This window comes from Ranitomeya variabilis, chromosome 2 (genome assembly GCF_051348905.1).
Source record: "Ranitomeya variabilis isolate aRanVar5 chromosome 2, aRanVar5.hap1, whole genome shotgun sequence".
In the NCBI taxonomy this organism is placed as follows: domain Eukaryota; kingdom Metazoa; phylum Chordata; class Amphibia; order Anura; family Dendrobatidae; genus Ranitomeya; species Ranitomeya variabilis.
Genome location: NC_135233.1, coordinates 744560611 through 744577453, shown reverse-complemented (window position 1 = coordinate 744577453; position 16843 = coordinate 744560611). Strand labels below are relative to the sequence as shown.

The following is a 16843-nucleotide window of genomic DNA, read 5'->3' as shown; positions in this document are numbered from 1 at the left end:
ACCCTGGGAACATTCAGGATACCTTCCGAAACTTGGTGTCCCATTGACTTGTATTGGTATCAGGTATCGGTATCGGCGATATCTGATACTTTTCAGGTATCGGCCGATACTATCCGATACCGATACTTTCAAGTATCGGACGGTATTGCTCAACACTAGTTAAAATTCAATTTACATGTATCTAAGTTTACCCTATTTGATGCTCTAACGCCTGTATTTTAATGTGTTTTCCATAATTATGGCCTAAACTCAGGTTTGAGAAAATATATGTAGCTGCCATTTTTTCTTGAAGGATGACATGTATGCTTCCCTATAATTTTTTTATTAAAATAAGAAGTTTATAGCATCAATCTAGGAGAATTATCCCTGTAGGATAAAACTTTTTTAAAGAAAAACTCTTAGTCTTGAGTGGCAATTTTTATTTATCAAATTCTCAATTTTTGTAAAAGTTTGGATTATTTGTGTTTTGACTGATGTAAAGTTCCTTAGTAGAACCCTGGACAGGATTGGGCCTTTGACAAGAACTGAGAGTATAAATGCTTTTTTTAGTGATATTTTCCTTCACTAACTCACTTCATTGGAGAGAGTGATCAAACTAGGAACGGAACCATAGCTCTGTTTCCTGTGGTTTGGACACCTCATTAGGTACAGAAAGTAACATACAAAATGGTAGGACACAGTGTATCAGTGACACAAATATGGATGGTCATTGTTAAGTCCAGGTCCTTACATGCTTCTTTTAAAAAAATGCATGGTAAACCACATGTAGAAAGGACTATTATCACTGAAGGAAATTTCAGTTGTCCATCTGAACTTACAGGCAGTGGAAAAGTTGTTTGCTTGATCACAAAATACTAAGGGGGTAATTGTTTGACTGTATTCTAATTTTTAAAAGCAAGAACAGTCTGTCAGTGCAGAGTGCTTTTGTTCAACACCAATTGCCAAACCGTTTATATGAAGAGGTAACTTTGACATTAGCAAGGCTGTGTTTGTGTTAACCTCTTAACAATGTGCAATAATGCACATAATGTACATGAACATGATTACAGGGGTAGCCATGTGGAGGAGACTCAGGATCTGGAATTTTTGTCTAAGAGTAGGGGCTCTGATTGCCGCTATTATTAGTGTTGAGCATTCTGATACCGCAAGTATCGGGTATCGGCCGATATTTGCTGTATTGAAATTCCGATACCGAGTTCCGATATTTTTGTGATATCGGAAATCGGAATCGGAAGTTCCCAGTGTATGGTTCCCAGGGTCTGGAGGAGAGGAGACTCTCCTTCAGGCCCTGGGATCCATATTCATGTAAAAAATAAAGAATTAAAATACAAAATATGGATATACTCACCCGTCCGGCGGCCCCTGGACCTTACCAGCGGTCACATGAGCGGTCACGCGACCAATCACAAGCCGCGACGTCATCGAAGGTCCTAAACTCCTCATTCTTAGGAACGGAGGCTGCCGGTTACATCGGTAAGGTCCAGGGGCCGCCGGACGGGTGAGTATATCCATATTTTTAATTTTAATTCTTTATTTTTCACATGAATATGGATCCCAGGGCCTGAAGGAGAGTTTCCTCTCCTCCAGACCCTGGGAACCATCCAGGATACCTTCCGATACTTGTGTCCCATTGACTTGCATTGGTATCGGTTATCGGTATCGGCGATATCCGATATTTTTTTGATATCGGCCGATACCATCCGATACCGATACCTTTGAGTATCGGAAGGTATCGCTCAACACTAGCTATTATTCATTAAAACGACAATATTGATCTTTGACAGTGGTTTTTTAAATGAAATGCTGGCGCTCACAAGCAGCAGCTGCCACCGGTTCCACCAATATGATTGCAGGGTGCCACAATATTATTATGGTACATTGTGTCCTTCTGGAGGACCAATTTGCTGCCATGTTGGCATTCCTGTTGTAGTTCACAAGCGGAGCTTCATTGGAAAGCATAATTTATATTATATACCACATTACGATGGTGGTGTGAATAAAAGATCACAGATTCAAGTTCCTTAAGAAAAGAAAAATATATATAAAAATAAAAAATGTAAATCACATTCTTTTCCCCCCTATTAAAAATAAAGAAATAAAAAAATATTCACATTGAATATCAAGGCCAAAACACAAATTAGAAGGAGAAATGCCAAAGAGGAATCAGTATAGTATTAATTAATTTTTATTTATATCTATGGCTGTAAGGCAAATCACAATAAAAGATTTTAAAAACCACAGTGTGGTTTCATCTCCAGGATGAAGGAAGTCAAACCGAAACGCGTGTTAGGGCGCGTGTGCACACACGGATCTTAAACCCCTCAAGGTATCTTGTATAATGTGATAATTGTTCTGATACTTTTTTGGCACTTTTGCTAAGCACTTGTTCCGGTTTTCTATGTATTACTGGCATTTGGTTCTGAATCCATGTTGCACTTTTTGCACGTTGAGTACTGATTTACCTGTTATTTTGACACTTTATTGCTAGGGTTTGCACATGGAGCATGTATTTATATATTTATTTGATCTCAACACTTTATTCACTCATGCTTGTTTTTTATCAGAATATTAGGATTTACTAACAATCTACTGAGAGGGCATCTATTCATTCTATAATCAAATGAATGCACACTGTGGTTTTTAAACTTTTTATTGTGATTCGCATTACTGTCATAGATATAAACCAACCCCTTTTTTAAGAAATGTTTGATTTTTTTCATCACTAAAATAAAAAAAAAGTTGATGTAAGATTGGTATCGTCTTTAATCATACTGTTCAGGAAAATCATGCTTCACTGCTAAGTTCTTTTTATTGTTATAATTAATGTTGTTAAAATAAACTTTCTTAATGAAATAGAGGAATTGCATTTTTCTAATCGCTTCATGCAACTTGGAATTTTTTTTCTCATTCTTCATTTGGTAAAATGTAAAGAATAACTCAAATCTAAAAATCATCCAACAAAAAATGAGCCCTCATATAGCTAAGTCAATAGAAGTATAAAAATTGATGATCCTTGCAAAAATGGGACAAGAAACTGAAAGGAAAAAATAAAAATATCTCCCAGAGCTTAAGGGGCTAAAAAGTTTTCCCACACCTTTTTTTGCAGGGCAATTGGAAGCTTGGCTTTATCAATCAAATGTTTGGAACAAATTTGGTAAATTCGAATTTTAAAAGATTCACTCATCTCTTTCTAACATATATATTGCTTGCCATGCTGCAACTTGCACAGTTTCAGCTGGAGTTGTGTCACACATTATTATTATATTGAATTAAAAAGTTGTCAATTTTTAGTAAATATTGCGGGATTCACAGAAAAAGCTTAAAATAACCAAATAAGCATTAAAAACATGTTGATGTCTCGCCCACTCCAGTTCCTCCTCCCTTCTTCTTTCCACTTTTTGATATCAGATTGCAGCAATGTTTTACCCACTTCATCATCATTTTTAGATTGTCATGCATTCTGCCCTATAATTACTGCTAGTGATGAGCGAATATACTCGTTACTCGAAATTTCCCGAGCAGGCTCGGGTGTCCTCCAAGTATTTTTTAGTGCTCGGAGTTTTAGTTTTTTAGCGCCGCAGCTGAATGATTTACGTCTGTTAGCCGGCATAAGTACATGTGGGGATTCCCCAGCAACCAGGCAACCCCCACATGTACTTATGTTGGCTAAAAGATGTAAATCATTCAGCTGTGGTGCTAAAAACTAAAACGCCGAGCACTAAAAAATACTCGGAGGACACCCGAGCGTGCTCGGGAAATCTCGAGTAACAAGTATATTCGCTCATCACTATTTACCGCTTAAAGGGACTCTGCATAAAGTGACTGTTCAAACCAATCACAGACTCTCAGTGCTTAGTGTCAGGGACAATTATTTACATTCACCTTCCAATCTGATTCATTTTCATCTATCTCCACCCTTCTCTAGCTCTATGAAGTCACAGCTGTCAATCAAAGATGAGAGGGGTGGAGAGGGAAAACAAGAAGATGGGAAGTTGTAGTTAACTGATTGGCCCCACCTTGAAGCCTCAAGGGGCGGGACACAGTTTGATCAGTCACTCTCTGCTGCCAGAGTCCTTTTAAGCTGTACCCAACAGATAATCAATATAGGGCAGCCTTGCGGCAAGACTGAAACGTACATTTTCATGTATACATATGTACTTTACAAAGTGCCCACTAAGCATAATAGTCTCTCGTTTAGATGCACCTTTATTGTATATGGTATGTATTAAAAGAATATTTAGAAATTATCATATTACCATCTTCATTTGTATTGCTTTACTGTAGTTCATTTATTGAAGAACAACTTTACAATTTTTCCTTGATTTCCACCAGGTTCTGAACTTATGCCTAAGGCTCTTTCAACAAGGATAGTGGGAGGAATATGGTGGTTTTTCACACTGATCATAATTTCTTCATATACTGCCAACTTAGCTGCTTTTCTCACAGTGGAACGCATGGAATCACCCATTGATTCTGCTGACGATTTAGCTAAACAAACTAAGATTGAATATGGTGCTGTCCAAGATGGTGCTACAATGACTTTTTTTAAGGTATGTTGTAAACATATATTTTGAAATTGCAATGATGTCAAACTAAACATAGTGCAATTAGCATGATTGTTTTCTTACGTGAAAATAAAATTGTGTTTAAATTTAGGTTAAACTAAGACTTTTATCTGAGATTAAATGTTTTAGAAGAAACTAAAAAAAATGCAGGATGTGTACCACTAATGTTTATCTGTCACCTAATTAAAATTTGATTTTAAAAATTGTTGCATTAAGCCTGGAAATAAATTTTATGAGATAAACACAAAAAAATTAAAAAATTATTACTTTCAGATAATGAATCATTAGTCCTATGTATTGGTAAATTAAGTTTTTTTGTTGTTTTAAACTAAATTTTACTAAGACCAAAATTAGGATATGATGGAAAAAATTATGATTTTCTTACCTTAGTAATTCAGTGCAGTTTCCATGACATATTTCCATATCTTTTGCCTGTTTTTCATACTTTTGATCCTTGTGATGTTGTTATTATTAGAAGCATTTAACAAAAAATATTGTAGGTATCACATAATAGAGATGAATGTACAGGGTGCGCCATGTATATGGACACAGCTAAATAAAATGGGAATAGTTGGTGATATCAGCTTCCTGTTTGTGGCACATTTGTATATGGGAGAGGAAAACTTTTCAAGATGGGTGGTGACTATGGCGGCTATTTTGAAGTCGGCCATTTTGGATCCAACTTTATTTTTTCCAATGGGAAGAGGGTCATGTGGCACATCAATCTTATTGAGAATTTCACCAGAAAAATAGTGGTGTGCTTGATTTTAATGTAACTTTATTCTTTCATGAGTTATTTACTTATTATTTAGTTTCTCTTTGTTTACAGCCATTGACATGTCGCAGAGGTTAACGTGTGAGGAGCGGAAAGATATTGTGCTGTTGTCTGGTGAATGAAGTACCCGGGTCATTGTAGCAGATTTCAATGCAAGACACCCTACGCAAGAAAACTGTCACCATTCCCATTTTATTTAGGTGTATCCATAAAATGGCCCACCCAAAAAAGTTTGCTTCATCACTGAACATAATGTTCTGTGTAAACTGAGGGTCCTGTTCCAATTTTTTTTTGCCCACTCTGCAAATTCAGCGCGCTGATCTGGCATCAGTCGATCATCCCTTAGGCGAATATTAGCTACTCACAAATAGCACCCTTACCAAATTCAGCTGCTGCAGCATCTCAATGAGAATGACCCAGATCGGCGCACTGAATTTGCAGCATGGGCAAGACAAAAATTGGAACAGAACCCTCAGTTTACACAGAACATTATGCTCTATGTAAAGGCAAACTTTTTTGGGTGGGCCTTTTATATGGATACACCTATTTAAAATGGGAATGATGACAGTTTTCTTGCGTAGGGTGTCTTGCATTGAAATCTGCTGCAATGACCCGGGTACTGCGTTCACCAGACATCAACACAATTTCTATCCGCTCTTCACATGCTAACCTCTGTGACATGTCAATGGCTGTAAACAAAGAGAAACTTGTAAATAACTCATTAAGGAATAAAGTTACATTAAAACAAAGCACACCATTGATTTTCTTGTGAAATTCTCAATAAGTTTGATGTGTCACATGACCCTCTTCTCATTGGAAAAAATAAAGTTGGATCCAAAATGGTCAACTTCAAAATGGCCGCCATGGTCACCACCCATCTTGAAAAGTTTCCCCCTCCCATAAACTAATGTGCCACAAACAGGAAGTTGATATCACCAACCATTACTATTTTATTTAGGTTTATCCATATACATGGCCCACCCTGTATATGATGAAATTGAAGTCAGTTTCCTGAAGTTTGCATTTTTTTCACAAGTTCAAAAACTTTTTGATTTGATTTGCTGTTTGCAAAAAATAACTTGTCTGCACAATTTCTATTTCAATTTTGCACTACTGATACATTAGAGAATGGGCTAATGTCTTTTTGCATGGTTGCTAGGGCTTCTTCATAATGCCCTGCAGCTATGATATCTTGAGGATTATCATGTTCATTGGTGTTCAGTACCTGGGTCATCTGAGATTAGTGGTTCTCAGTCAAGCATAGTTTCTATGGCAGAGTTCTTTGCCATTTACAACAAAATCTCTCTTTCTCGTACAATGTAAGCTCTGATGCTCAGCAGGGTTCTATCGCTCTCTTTACTGTAGAATGTAAGTTCTTACACTCAGTGGAGTCCTCTCTATCTTTTGTAGTGTGTAAACTTTTATAGTCAGCGTGGTCCTCTTTCTCTCCTATTGAGTGTAAGATGTATTGGTCAGCTGGTTTCTCTATCTATGTCTGCTATCTCCCTAATGTGTATTGTTTTGCCTCAAATTGAATTTTTGTGAAAATTCAGCGAGTTTGAATTCCAGTTTAAAAAAATCCACTCATCTCTAACAAATTGAGTTATGATAATATTTTTGGTTAGTCTAGTCTCCTAAGACAAATAAATGAGTTATGAATGTTCAAAAAATTGGAACAATTTATTTTTACACTGAATCTGTTAATTTGAACTAGTTGGTGTTAGGGGTCGAGATCCCACCTCTGCACAGGGGGAATCTCGAGCCATCTCCGCTGCGGTCTCCCATCCTTTTCCAGCCGCAGTGGAGCCTGCTCGGCGGAGACGTCGGTCCCAGTGTCTTGCTCAGTCTGACTCTGTCCAAAGGGTTACTGCTGCTTTTCCAGCTTCTGCCATTAAAGCCAGTACTGGGCAGCGGCTTCTGGGACTAAGTCCTGCTTTTTTCTTTCTGAGCATACCCAGAGTAAGATCTCTCCGTGGAGATCAAGGGTCACATGTTCAGATACTGCAGCTAAATCCATTGGTCCTCCAGGAAGGTCCTGAAGGTGCTCAGGCTCTGTAGCAGCCTCTCATTGGTCCTTCTAGGAAGGTCCTGTTCTTGCTGCAGCTATTTAAGGTTCTCATGACCGCACGGCCATGCGCTAGTGTTGAATCAGTTTTGTGCATGCGTCAGTGTGGTCACATTTATGTGTGTGCTCAGGGACTCGGCTGAAATAAGCCCCTAGAATGCCGGCACCTCCGGCGAGGAGATTGTGGGTGTGGATCTAGGGCCCCGGCTGAAATAAGCCCCTAGAATACCGGCTCCTCCGGAGAGGAGATTGTATGTGTGTGTGACCACAGACTGCCTTCAGCTCGGCAGTTAGCTGTGAACTCCTGTGGGGTTAACAGGGCACAGCGTCTTGTTTCCATGCGACTCTGTGAAGTAACAGAGGTTGCTTAAACTGCCATATAGTGCCGTCATTTGCTAGCAGCAGGTTCTTCTTGCACGGTGGACCCCGGGCTGCGAACGCACCAATAATAACATCTATATTTACTCAATGCGTTCCACTAGCCCTAACAGATGGTTACAATCAATTGACGATAAAAGAAAAAATAGATATTGGTTCATTTTTTTGCCCTACTGGCTTATCATGAGCCTTATTACTATCATTTTATTTCATCAGTTTTTTGGGGGGTTGGGAAATTTTTTTGGTTTTGAGAGAGGTTATTTAATTGATCAACCCAATAAACATAATGTTTCTAAGTATCTGAAAGGTTATGAGAACATATTAAATAAACCTGTTAACAATAGACAATTAGGCAGTGCAAGAACCCCATAAAGATGTGGTGGGTACACTATGCAAACCATACAATTAAAATATACTCAGTGTTAAAACCACATGAAATGTTTATGTATTTATGGATTTTTTATTTATACATATAGATGATTAGTGGAATGGGTGATTTAGAATATATATACTATGGTCATTATACCTAGAATATAGTAATGAGGCAGCAATGCTTATGTTTCCCAATTATTATTTTCATAGCTAAGAACTGCCTATTGCCTTACTTTTGTCACCACAATATTTGGTTTATTTGACATTCTTAGAACTAGAAACAATAATGGTGATGTCACTTCAAACATTTGAGGTGCCAAAGAAGCCGTTGTTACTTTTTTTAATTTGTATTATTTTCTGTGCTGAGCAACATATGTATCGTTAAGGTCTTTCTTTCTAATTCAAGCTTTCTTTCCTGAAAAGAACCCAGTTCTCTGACATCACCATTTGCTCAATCCCTTGACTCTTCAAAAATGGCACCACCAACATTGCTTATTTTATTGTTTCCTTTCCTATCTTTGCTATAACAGATTAACTAGTTTTTGCATCCTTGTCTTCACTTTCTGACAGAATGTTTCATAAAATGTTCCCCATCATGTTATGTTTACATAGAAAAACTGTTAACTACCTATCATCTTTCTTTTCTGTGCTATGTTGTGCATAAATGTGATTCTTCAGAATTTATGTAGTCTCGAAAGCTTGCAATTTGTTACCATCTTTTCAATTAGCCATTAAAAAGTATCATCCACTGAGGACTCTCAATTCTAAATATTTTTCTATCATCTTTCTTGTAATCAATTTGACCATTTTATTTTTTCTGCCCTCCTTTATAACAGTATTATCACATCTACAGTTGTTTAATTGGCTTTCAGCAAAAAATATACCGTATTTTTCAGACTATAAGACACGTTGGACCATAAGATGCATCTAGGTTTTAGAGGAGGAAAATAGAAAAAAATAAGCAAAAAATGCGGTAATGACACACTTATGAGGGAGCAATCCACTGCTGACACTGTTATAGAGATAATGTCCCCCAATTATGTACTAATATAATGGTATACATGATATATGGTACACATGGCCCCTCATACTGATATATATATGATCCCCATCCAGGGATACATGCCCCCATCTCCATTCTGGTATAGATGGCCCCCTCATCCCCATCCTGGTGTACATGAGCCCCTCATCCCCATTCTGGTATATGTGAACCGCTCATCCCCATCCTAGTGTACATAGCCCCCTTATACTTTTATACATGGTCCCCATCCCTATCCTGGTATACATGGCACCCATCATGCTGCACATATAAAAATAAACCATTCTACTTATCTTCCTCCACTCCCTCGCAATGTCATCTTCTGATGTCAGCAGCTGCTTTCATCTTGTAAGTGGAATTGCACAGCTTACACATCAAGGTCAGCTACCTGAATACACATTGCTCCCCATGCCCAGGACTATAGGAGTAGAGAGCAGTGAATATTCATCTTCCTTAATAAAAGGCTCACTGTTAGATGCAGCCACTGGCTTCATGTAGTGGTTGGGAGATCATGTGTGCCCAGTATTAAAGGGAATGAATATTCACTGCGCTACACTCCTATGGGTGTGTGGAGCAGTGAAGATTAATTCCCTTGAATAGCGGCCATGCATGATGACCCAGCTGCTGCAGGAGTCGGAAGCTGCAGCTAACAGTGTGCCCGCATTTAAAGAGTAATGAATATTTACTGCTCCACACACCCATAGAACAGCCCACACAGTGATGGCTTCAGTGCATAAAGGTGTGAGGGACTACTGATGTGGGGAGCAGTGAATATTTATTTTCTTTAACAATGGGCACAGGTGTAATCTGCAGCAGCCGGTTGCTGCCTTCTGTGATCCACTCATCCACTGCAGATGCTCACCCACCCCTTTATCAAACAGCCACAGCAGGTAAATCCAGACTATAAGATGCACACCCCTTAATTTTTCTCCAAAATTTTAGAGGAAAAAAGTGCATTTCATATTATGAAAAATACAGTCATTCTGACTTCATTGAATTCTCAGTCAATTAATGTTGTGGATGTGAAATGTATTTTCATGGCTGCATAACACAAAGAACATAACTTTCTGGGAGCACCAATACACTGCAATCCAGTAACAAAGCCAAATTTTTGTCTTTATCATGCACTATGCTGTCAGCAATTAACTAAGTGGGTGGATGTTTTTTGGTGTTATAAGCTACACATGTCTTTTTAAATAGCATGACAAAATTATGTAATTACTGTGCTCAGCTTGTGTAGTTCAAAAATACAATTGTTCTAAATGAGAGTACAGCAATGACTCGGCAGTTTGGCTTTACCATGTGAGACATGAAAAAATGGACTCTAAGCATTGCGTACAACTCACAGATGGGAAAAAACTAGAATGTGAGCAACGCAATATATAAAAAAGCAATAATTGGTTTTATTTGTTTATACAGTGCCCATGTAACAGATTTTAATATAGAAATAAAATTAAATCACATAACCATATTAACGATATTGAGGGATTAAAATGATCCAATGAGGCACATATATTGTAGGTAGCATATGAGTTAAATATAGAATACCATAGCCACTAGTGGTCTTTGATTTCTCGTGTATGGCATACTGCCTATGTTATTTTACGAGAGAATATTAGTGAATCTAAGGGGAGCCCAATTTCAAACCTAGAGTAGCTTCTGTTCAGCATCCTTAGCTAAGGTGCAGGTGTTGCTCAGTGGTATGGAAAGACCATTTATTATGTTGACAGTCAGCCTACAAACAGATCATACCTTCTAAAGTCAGGACATGGCTGTGAGCAAGGTCTTGGAAAGACCAAACCAATGGCCATCTTTTTTCTATTTGTCTTTGATGACACCATGAAAAAGATATTACTGCGGTTTGTAAAAAAAATGAGTGCCATTCTTTTTTTGTAATACAGTTTTATTGTTAGCTGCATTACACTAGTAGATATTCCTGAATGATTGCTCTCAAGACCGTTCATCACAATAATCTTTGAATGTAAAAAGGCTGCTGATCACCTAATGAACATGCAAAATATTAGTTTATCAGAAGAAATTATCTTTTGTGCAGCACAATAGACCATCATTTTTTGTTCATGCAACTCCCTGTGTGAAAAGGACTTGCAATGTCAGTAACAATGGCAGCCTGTGTGCACTGAGCGATCTGTTATAGATCTCTTATTATGTCTGTGCTATTAAGGGATTGCTAATCAATAAAAGTTTACTGATTGGTAGTCATTTAGTGCTACTAGTTGGTCTGTGTTAAAGAAGTCTTAGATTTCTCATTATTGCAATATAAAACTGTAAGTAATATGTATGTAGTTCTAAAATGGTAATGATCATGATGATAATGATAATTGTTGGGATCATTAAGCTTACACAATAGACGTTCACATTAGTTTATATTATTGATTATTACTGTAATAAATAGGGAAGGGATAAGTAAGGTGGGAAAGGATGTGAATGTGCAATGACTTAGGGATTCTTCTCCAAAAGCTACTACTACACAGGCTTATTTTATCTAATTTTAGTAAAAAAAACTTATATTAATTTACACATCCTTTTCCATGTTACCCCTTCTCTGTTTATCAAAATTTTAATTCTTCCATATATACTAATTGTTCATTTTATTTGGATATAAACATTATATAAAATAGCCGAACAAGATATATATATATATATATATATATATATATATATATATATATATATATATATATATATATATATACAGTATATATATATATATATATATATATATATATATATATATATATATATATATATATATATATGACCCAGGAAATAAAAGTAGTAGATAATGCGGAGTTGGTCATTTGGCTGGGTTGTGTAAGGTATAACTCATATACGGATATAGATACCAGTCACTGCTGCTTCATGTGCTGGAATAAAAGCAGAATAAAATAGTATGATCTATGGATAAATCTGCTATGCTGCTGAGCAGGAAGATATCCAGTGGCAATGATGGTGTTGAATAAAGTGCAGTTTAATTAATCTATGTGTTTCCCAGTTGAACAAACAGCTTCATCAGGATAAAACACAATGAGAGCACATAGAGAGAAATGCAAGGGTTTAAATAATCCAAAAATTGGATCCAATTGGCATTAACAAACCCCCTGTAGGTGTGTCCAGACAGTTTTCATTGCTCATTGGTTGTGTTCAATAAAGCAAGGAAGAAGAGAAAATACTTTTTTTTACGGGAAAGCATTGCCATTTTTTGAGAAAAAAACAATTGGTGGTAAAGGAATATTAGCACACAACCAATGAACAATGAAAACTGTCTGAATACACCTCCAGGGGCTGAAATTATGCCACGTGGCTCCAATTTTTGGATTATTTAAACCCCTGCTTCTTCATCTGTGCTCTCACTGTGTTTTTTTTTCCTGATTAAGAAGTTTATTCAACTCTGAAATGCATAGATTAATAAAACTGTTATTTGTTCAACACAATCATCGCCATAGGATATCTTCTTGAACAGCAGCACAACAGATTTATTCATGTAACCGTTCCTACTATAGTATTCATAGCTTACAATATGTCTGAGAGCTACTAATATACATAATATATTTTCACATATTTAAACTTATTTCTACTATCACATGACCTCACTTGTGAATTATTCCTAATTTCTCTTCCTGCTTGATACCACACAAGCTTAAAGGGGTATTCCCATCTCCAATATCCTATTCCAATATTTATTAGGTGTAATAATAAAAAATATTTAGCAAACACCTCCAATTAGAAATGTAGTATAGTTTTTCTGATTCGCTATGTCTCTTTCCTTATGTGCAGGCATTGTAGGACGTTAAGTATCCATGGTTATGACCACTGATATAGTAACAGCTAGTTGGCAGTGGTCACAATCAGAAAACGAATCAGTGACGAATCTGATAACTTCAGCTCTGGCAAAAATTAAGAGATCACCACATCAAAACTCTATCATGGGCAGCCCAATCTCCAGACTTGAACCCCATTGAAATCCTCTGGAATGTAATCAAGAGGATGATGGATAGTCTCAAGCCATCAAACAAAGAACTGCTTACATTTTTGTGCCAGAAGCAGTGTGAAAGACTGGTGGAAAGCATGCCAAGACGCATGAAAGCTGTGATTAAAAATCATGGTTATTCTACAAAATATTGATTTCTGAACTCTTCCTGAGTGATAACATTAGTATTGTTGTTTCTAAATGATTATGAACTTGTTTTCTTTGCATTATTTGAGGTCTGAAAGCACTGGTTATTTTTAATTTTGACCATTTCTCCTTTTCAGAAAAAAAATACAACATCTATTACTTGGAAATTCAGAGACATGTTGTCAGAAGTTTATAGACTAAAAGAACAATGTACATATCACTCAAAAATATACCTTTAAAGAGAAAAATCTTGCAAACTGAACGTTTTGCAGTGGTCTCTTAATTCTTGCCAGAGCTGTATACTACATTTCTAATTGGAGGAATTTGCTAACATTATTAATATTACACCTACTATATATTGGAATAAGATCTTGGAGACGGAATACCCCTTTAATTCTGACAAAGAGCAATAACTGTAACTAGAGCATATTCCAAATTTGTATAAATGACTGGTACCAATAATTGTACAACATTTCAGATTATATTCTTCTCATTTCAGTATGAAAATAAACCTTCAATTTAGTGTACAAGTATAAACATTTTTTCTTTTGCATAACAGTTGTTTTAAGTTTTAAATTGTTTAGTGTAAAATGGGTTTAAATAGTGACATAATGCAATGTCAACCAATTTTACAAGTGATTGCATTTAATCATGTCAAAGAACAATGACCATCAGTTGCAGCTAAATTCTTAAAGTAGGTAACAAATGTGAAGCTGTTCTCTGATGTTTCCATGGAGCTAAATGTCAATATCATCATGACCTTGATTGCATATTCCATTTTAACGTTTGCAAAAGATAAATGATAGAAAAATCAGATACGATGAATGTAAAGTCTTCTTTAGGGATTAACATTTTTAATAGGTCATAATGTATGACTTAAAAAGAGTTATATATTGCATTTTTGCTGAATTAATGACACACATTTTTTTAATACCTGGTAGTATTATTCACTGTAGGTTTCAGCAGATCATTTTTAGAGAATGATGAGTGAAATTGCAGCATATTCTGAATATTTCATACACAGGAAAATATCACTATTTACCAAAATAAAATGAAATTACGAAGTCATTCAATGGAAAATATGACCTTTTCAAAATTTGCGTGAAATTGATAAAAAAAAAACCCCAGAGAAGATACTAAATATATTTTTAACAATATTATTATCAAATTTTATCATGACCAGGACTGCTAATCCCCTAAGAGAGATACCTAATTATGTAGAAGTATAAATCATCATAACAAAATCTATTATAGAATTACATTTTAAAAATATGTTTTAAAAAAATACACAGGCGCCTATTTATATGCTTACATCATGTGTTTTCTCATGTTCTTTATTCCAAAATGTGGGTACAGAGCTTTTCAGATTGATGTGTTAATGGTATCTAAAGTAATATTTTGCTCAAAATTATTGCTGGGGTATATTGTCTTTTTGCCACAATTAGAACGTAAATCAATTAAGATTTTATATAAGATAGATGCATCATATTTATAAGATAGTGTGTGACACTGAGATAAAGGTGATACATCTACAGACTACCACTATTAAAATTACACTGTTTAACTATGAATTATTGAACTATTAATAAATATGTCTTACCATATTTCTTATTAGTTAATAAACCTAATTGCATATTGCCTAAGGAAACAATAACACCAAAATAATATACACATATTTAATATCAAATATTATCACAATAATCCATGCAGTAAATCCATACATTTTTTTTAAATTATGGTGTAGAAAAAAATAAAGCATTGTTATTCACTCAAAATACATGGCTAACATGTAAATATTTTAAATTAGCAGAAAAAGAAAGTAGAACGTTTTTATTTTAAGGTAGTTAAAATTCAAGTCCTTAGCCAATTTTATTGGATGTAATTTTTGTTTTTCTGCTTTTGTTTTCTCCTCCTCTTCTTCCAAAAGCTGCACTTTTTTTTATTTTTCCACTTAGATATGATTGCTTGTTTTTTGTTTTTTTTAAGGACAAGTGATAGCACTGAATGAAATGTATGTAGTAGGCAGATGTACTAAAACTTAACCTTTATTAGGTATCTTATAAAAAGATTCAAATCTTGAACTTTGTTGGATTACTCCTTCCTGCTATACAGATAGCATTGAATGAAACCATTCACTTCACAATATGATGTGCTAAAAAATGAAATTCAGTTATCGTTTGTTAGGGTTTTGTTAACTTGCCATTCAGTGTTCAGTAAATTTAATTTGGCTACATGTTTGTTCAGATTAGTATACTTATGACAATGCCAACTTTTTTATATTTGAATTTAAAAAAATATTCTGAATTTTAATAAAATTTTGGTTTATGTCTCCATTTTTTTTTAAGTCCATAACATTTTTATTAATCCATCAATGGACCTACATATAGTGATGGATGAATCCCTCAATGTTAGGGCCGGAGGGTTCTGCCGAACATTTAAAAAAAAGTTTGGTTCAGGTACCAGAACAGTTTCCGGACCCAGACCTGATTTATTTGAATAGGGTGCCTGAACATTCGTTGTTTGCCATTCTGTCACTTGAATGACAGTGTGACAAACACTAGTTCAGATAGGTGGTAAGATTATTACCGCCAGTCAAAGAGCTGCAGTTACCATGCTTTCATATGAGCTAGCAGTTTTGACCAGGGGTAAAATGTTTACCACCTGTCACCGAGGCTTCGACTGATGAGAGTACTACTCCCATCAGCCTACTCCTCCTGTCGCTGAAAACAGCAAAAGCAGTCATCGCTGATGGGAGTATTCATCAGCCAGCACATGCACTATCAAAAAATAAATAGCAATAAAATAATTGAAATGGGGTCTGTTCTATTTTTGATAATCAGCATGGCAAAACTGACAGCTGCAGGCTGCAACCTTCAGCTGGCTGTCAGCTTTATCATGTCTGGCTATCAAGAATAGAGGGGTCACTTCATCTTTTTTTGTAAATGATTTAAACAAATAATTTAAAAAAATGGCATTGGTTCCCCCACATTTTTGACAACCAGCCAAGCTAAAGCAAACAGCTAGGGGCTCATGTTTTCAGGCTGCTAATAGCCCATTAATATTGCCCCTAGCCTAAAAATAGCAGTGTGCATTAGATGCACCCATTCTGGTGCTATGCCTGGCTCTTCCCACTTGCTCTGTGGAGATGGCAAGAGGGGAATATTTGTCGGCTTTATGTCAGTTGTTTCAAGGCCACTCATATCAAGCCCTTAAATTAGTAATGGAGAATCGTCTACAAGATGCCTCTCTATTAGTAACCTCATAGTGAGTTTTGACAAACCCACAGCAAGAATAAAGTCATTCAATTGAAAGAAAATAATACTCAAATTACACCCATTCCATTGAAGCCATTGTCACCTGTAAAATACAGAAAATAATAACAAAATGAGTCATCTTACGCCTAGTCCACCGATGCCCATGTCCCCTGTAAAAATTGAAAAATAATAAATGCCCATATTCCTCACCTGTCTGAGATCCAGCTAATCCATACTGTCCCACCACGATTCGGATGATT

At 36.0% G+C, this 16843-nt stretch overlaps 1 protein-coding gene across 2 annotated transcripts in view; it reads left to right on the top strand.

Annotated features, from left to right (window-relative positions):
• The window catches only part of GRIK2 (glutamate ionotropic receptor kainate type subunit 2), a 1301067-nt gene that overhangs the window by 1068233 nt on the left and 215991 nt on the right, over positions 1–16843 (top strand). For both annotated transcript variants that reach the window (XM_077289658.1, XM_077289656.1), the window contains one exon: positions 4333–4550. In XM_077289658.1, coding sequence (XP_077145773.1) covers positions 4333–4550 — 218 coding nt within the window. The remainder of the gene's footprint in view (positions 1–4332; positions 4551–16843) is intronic.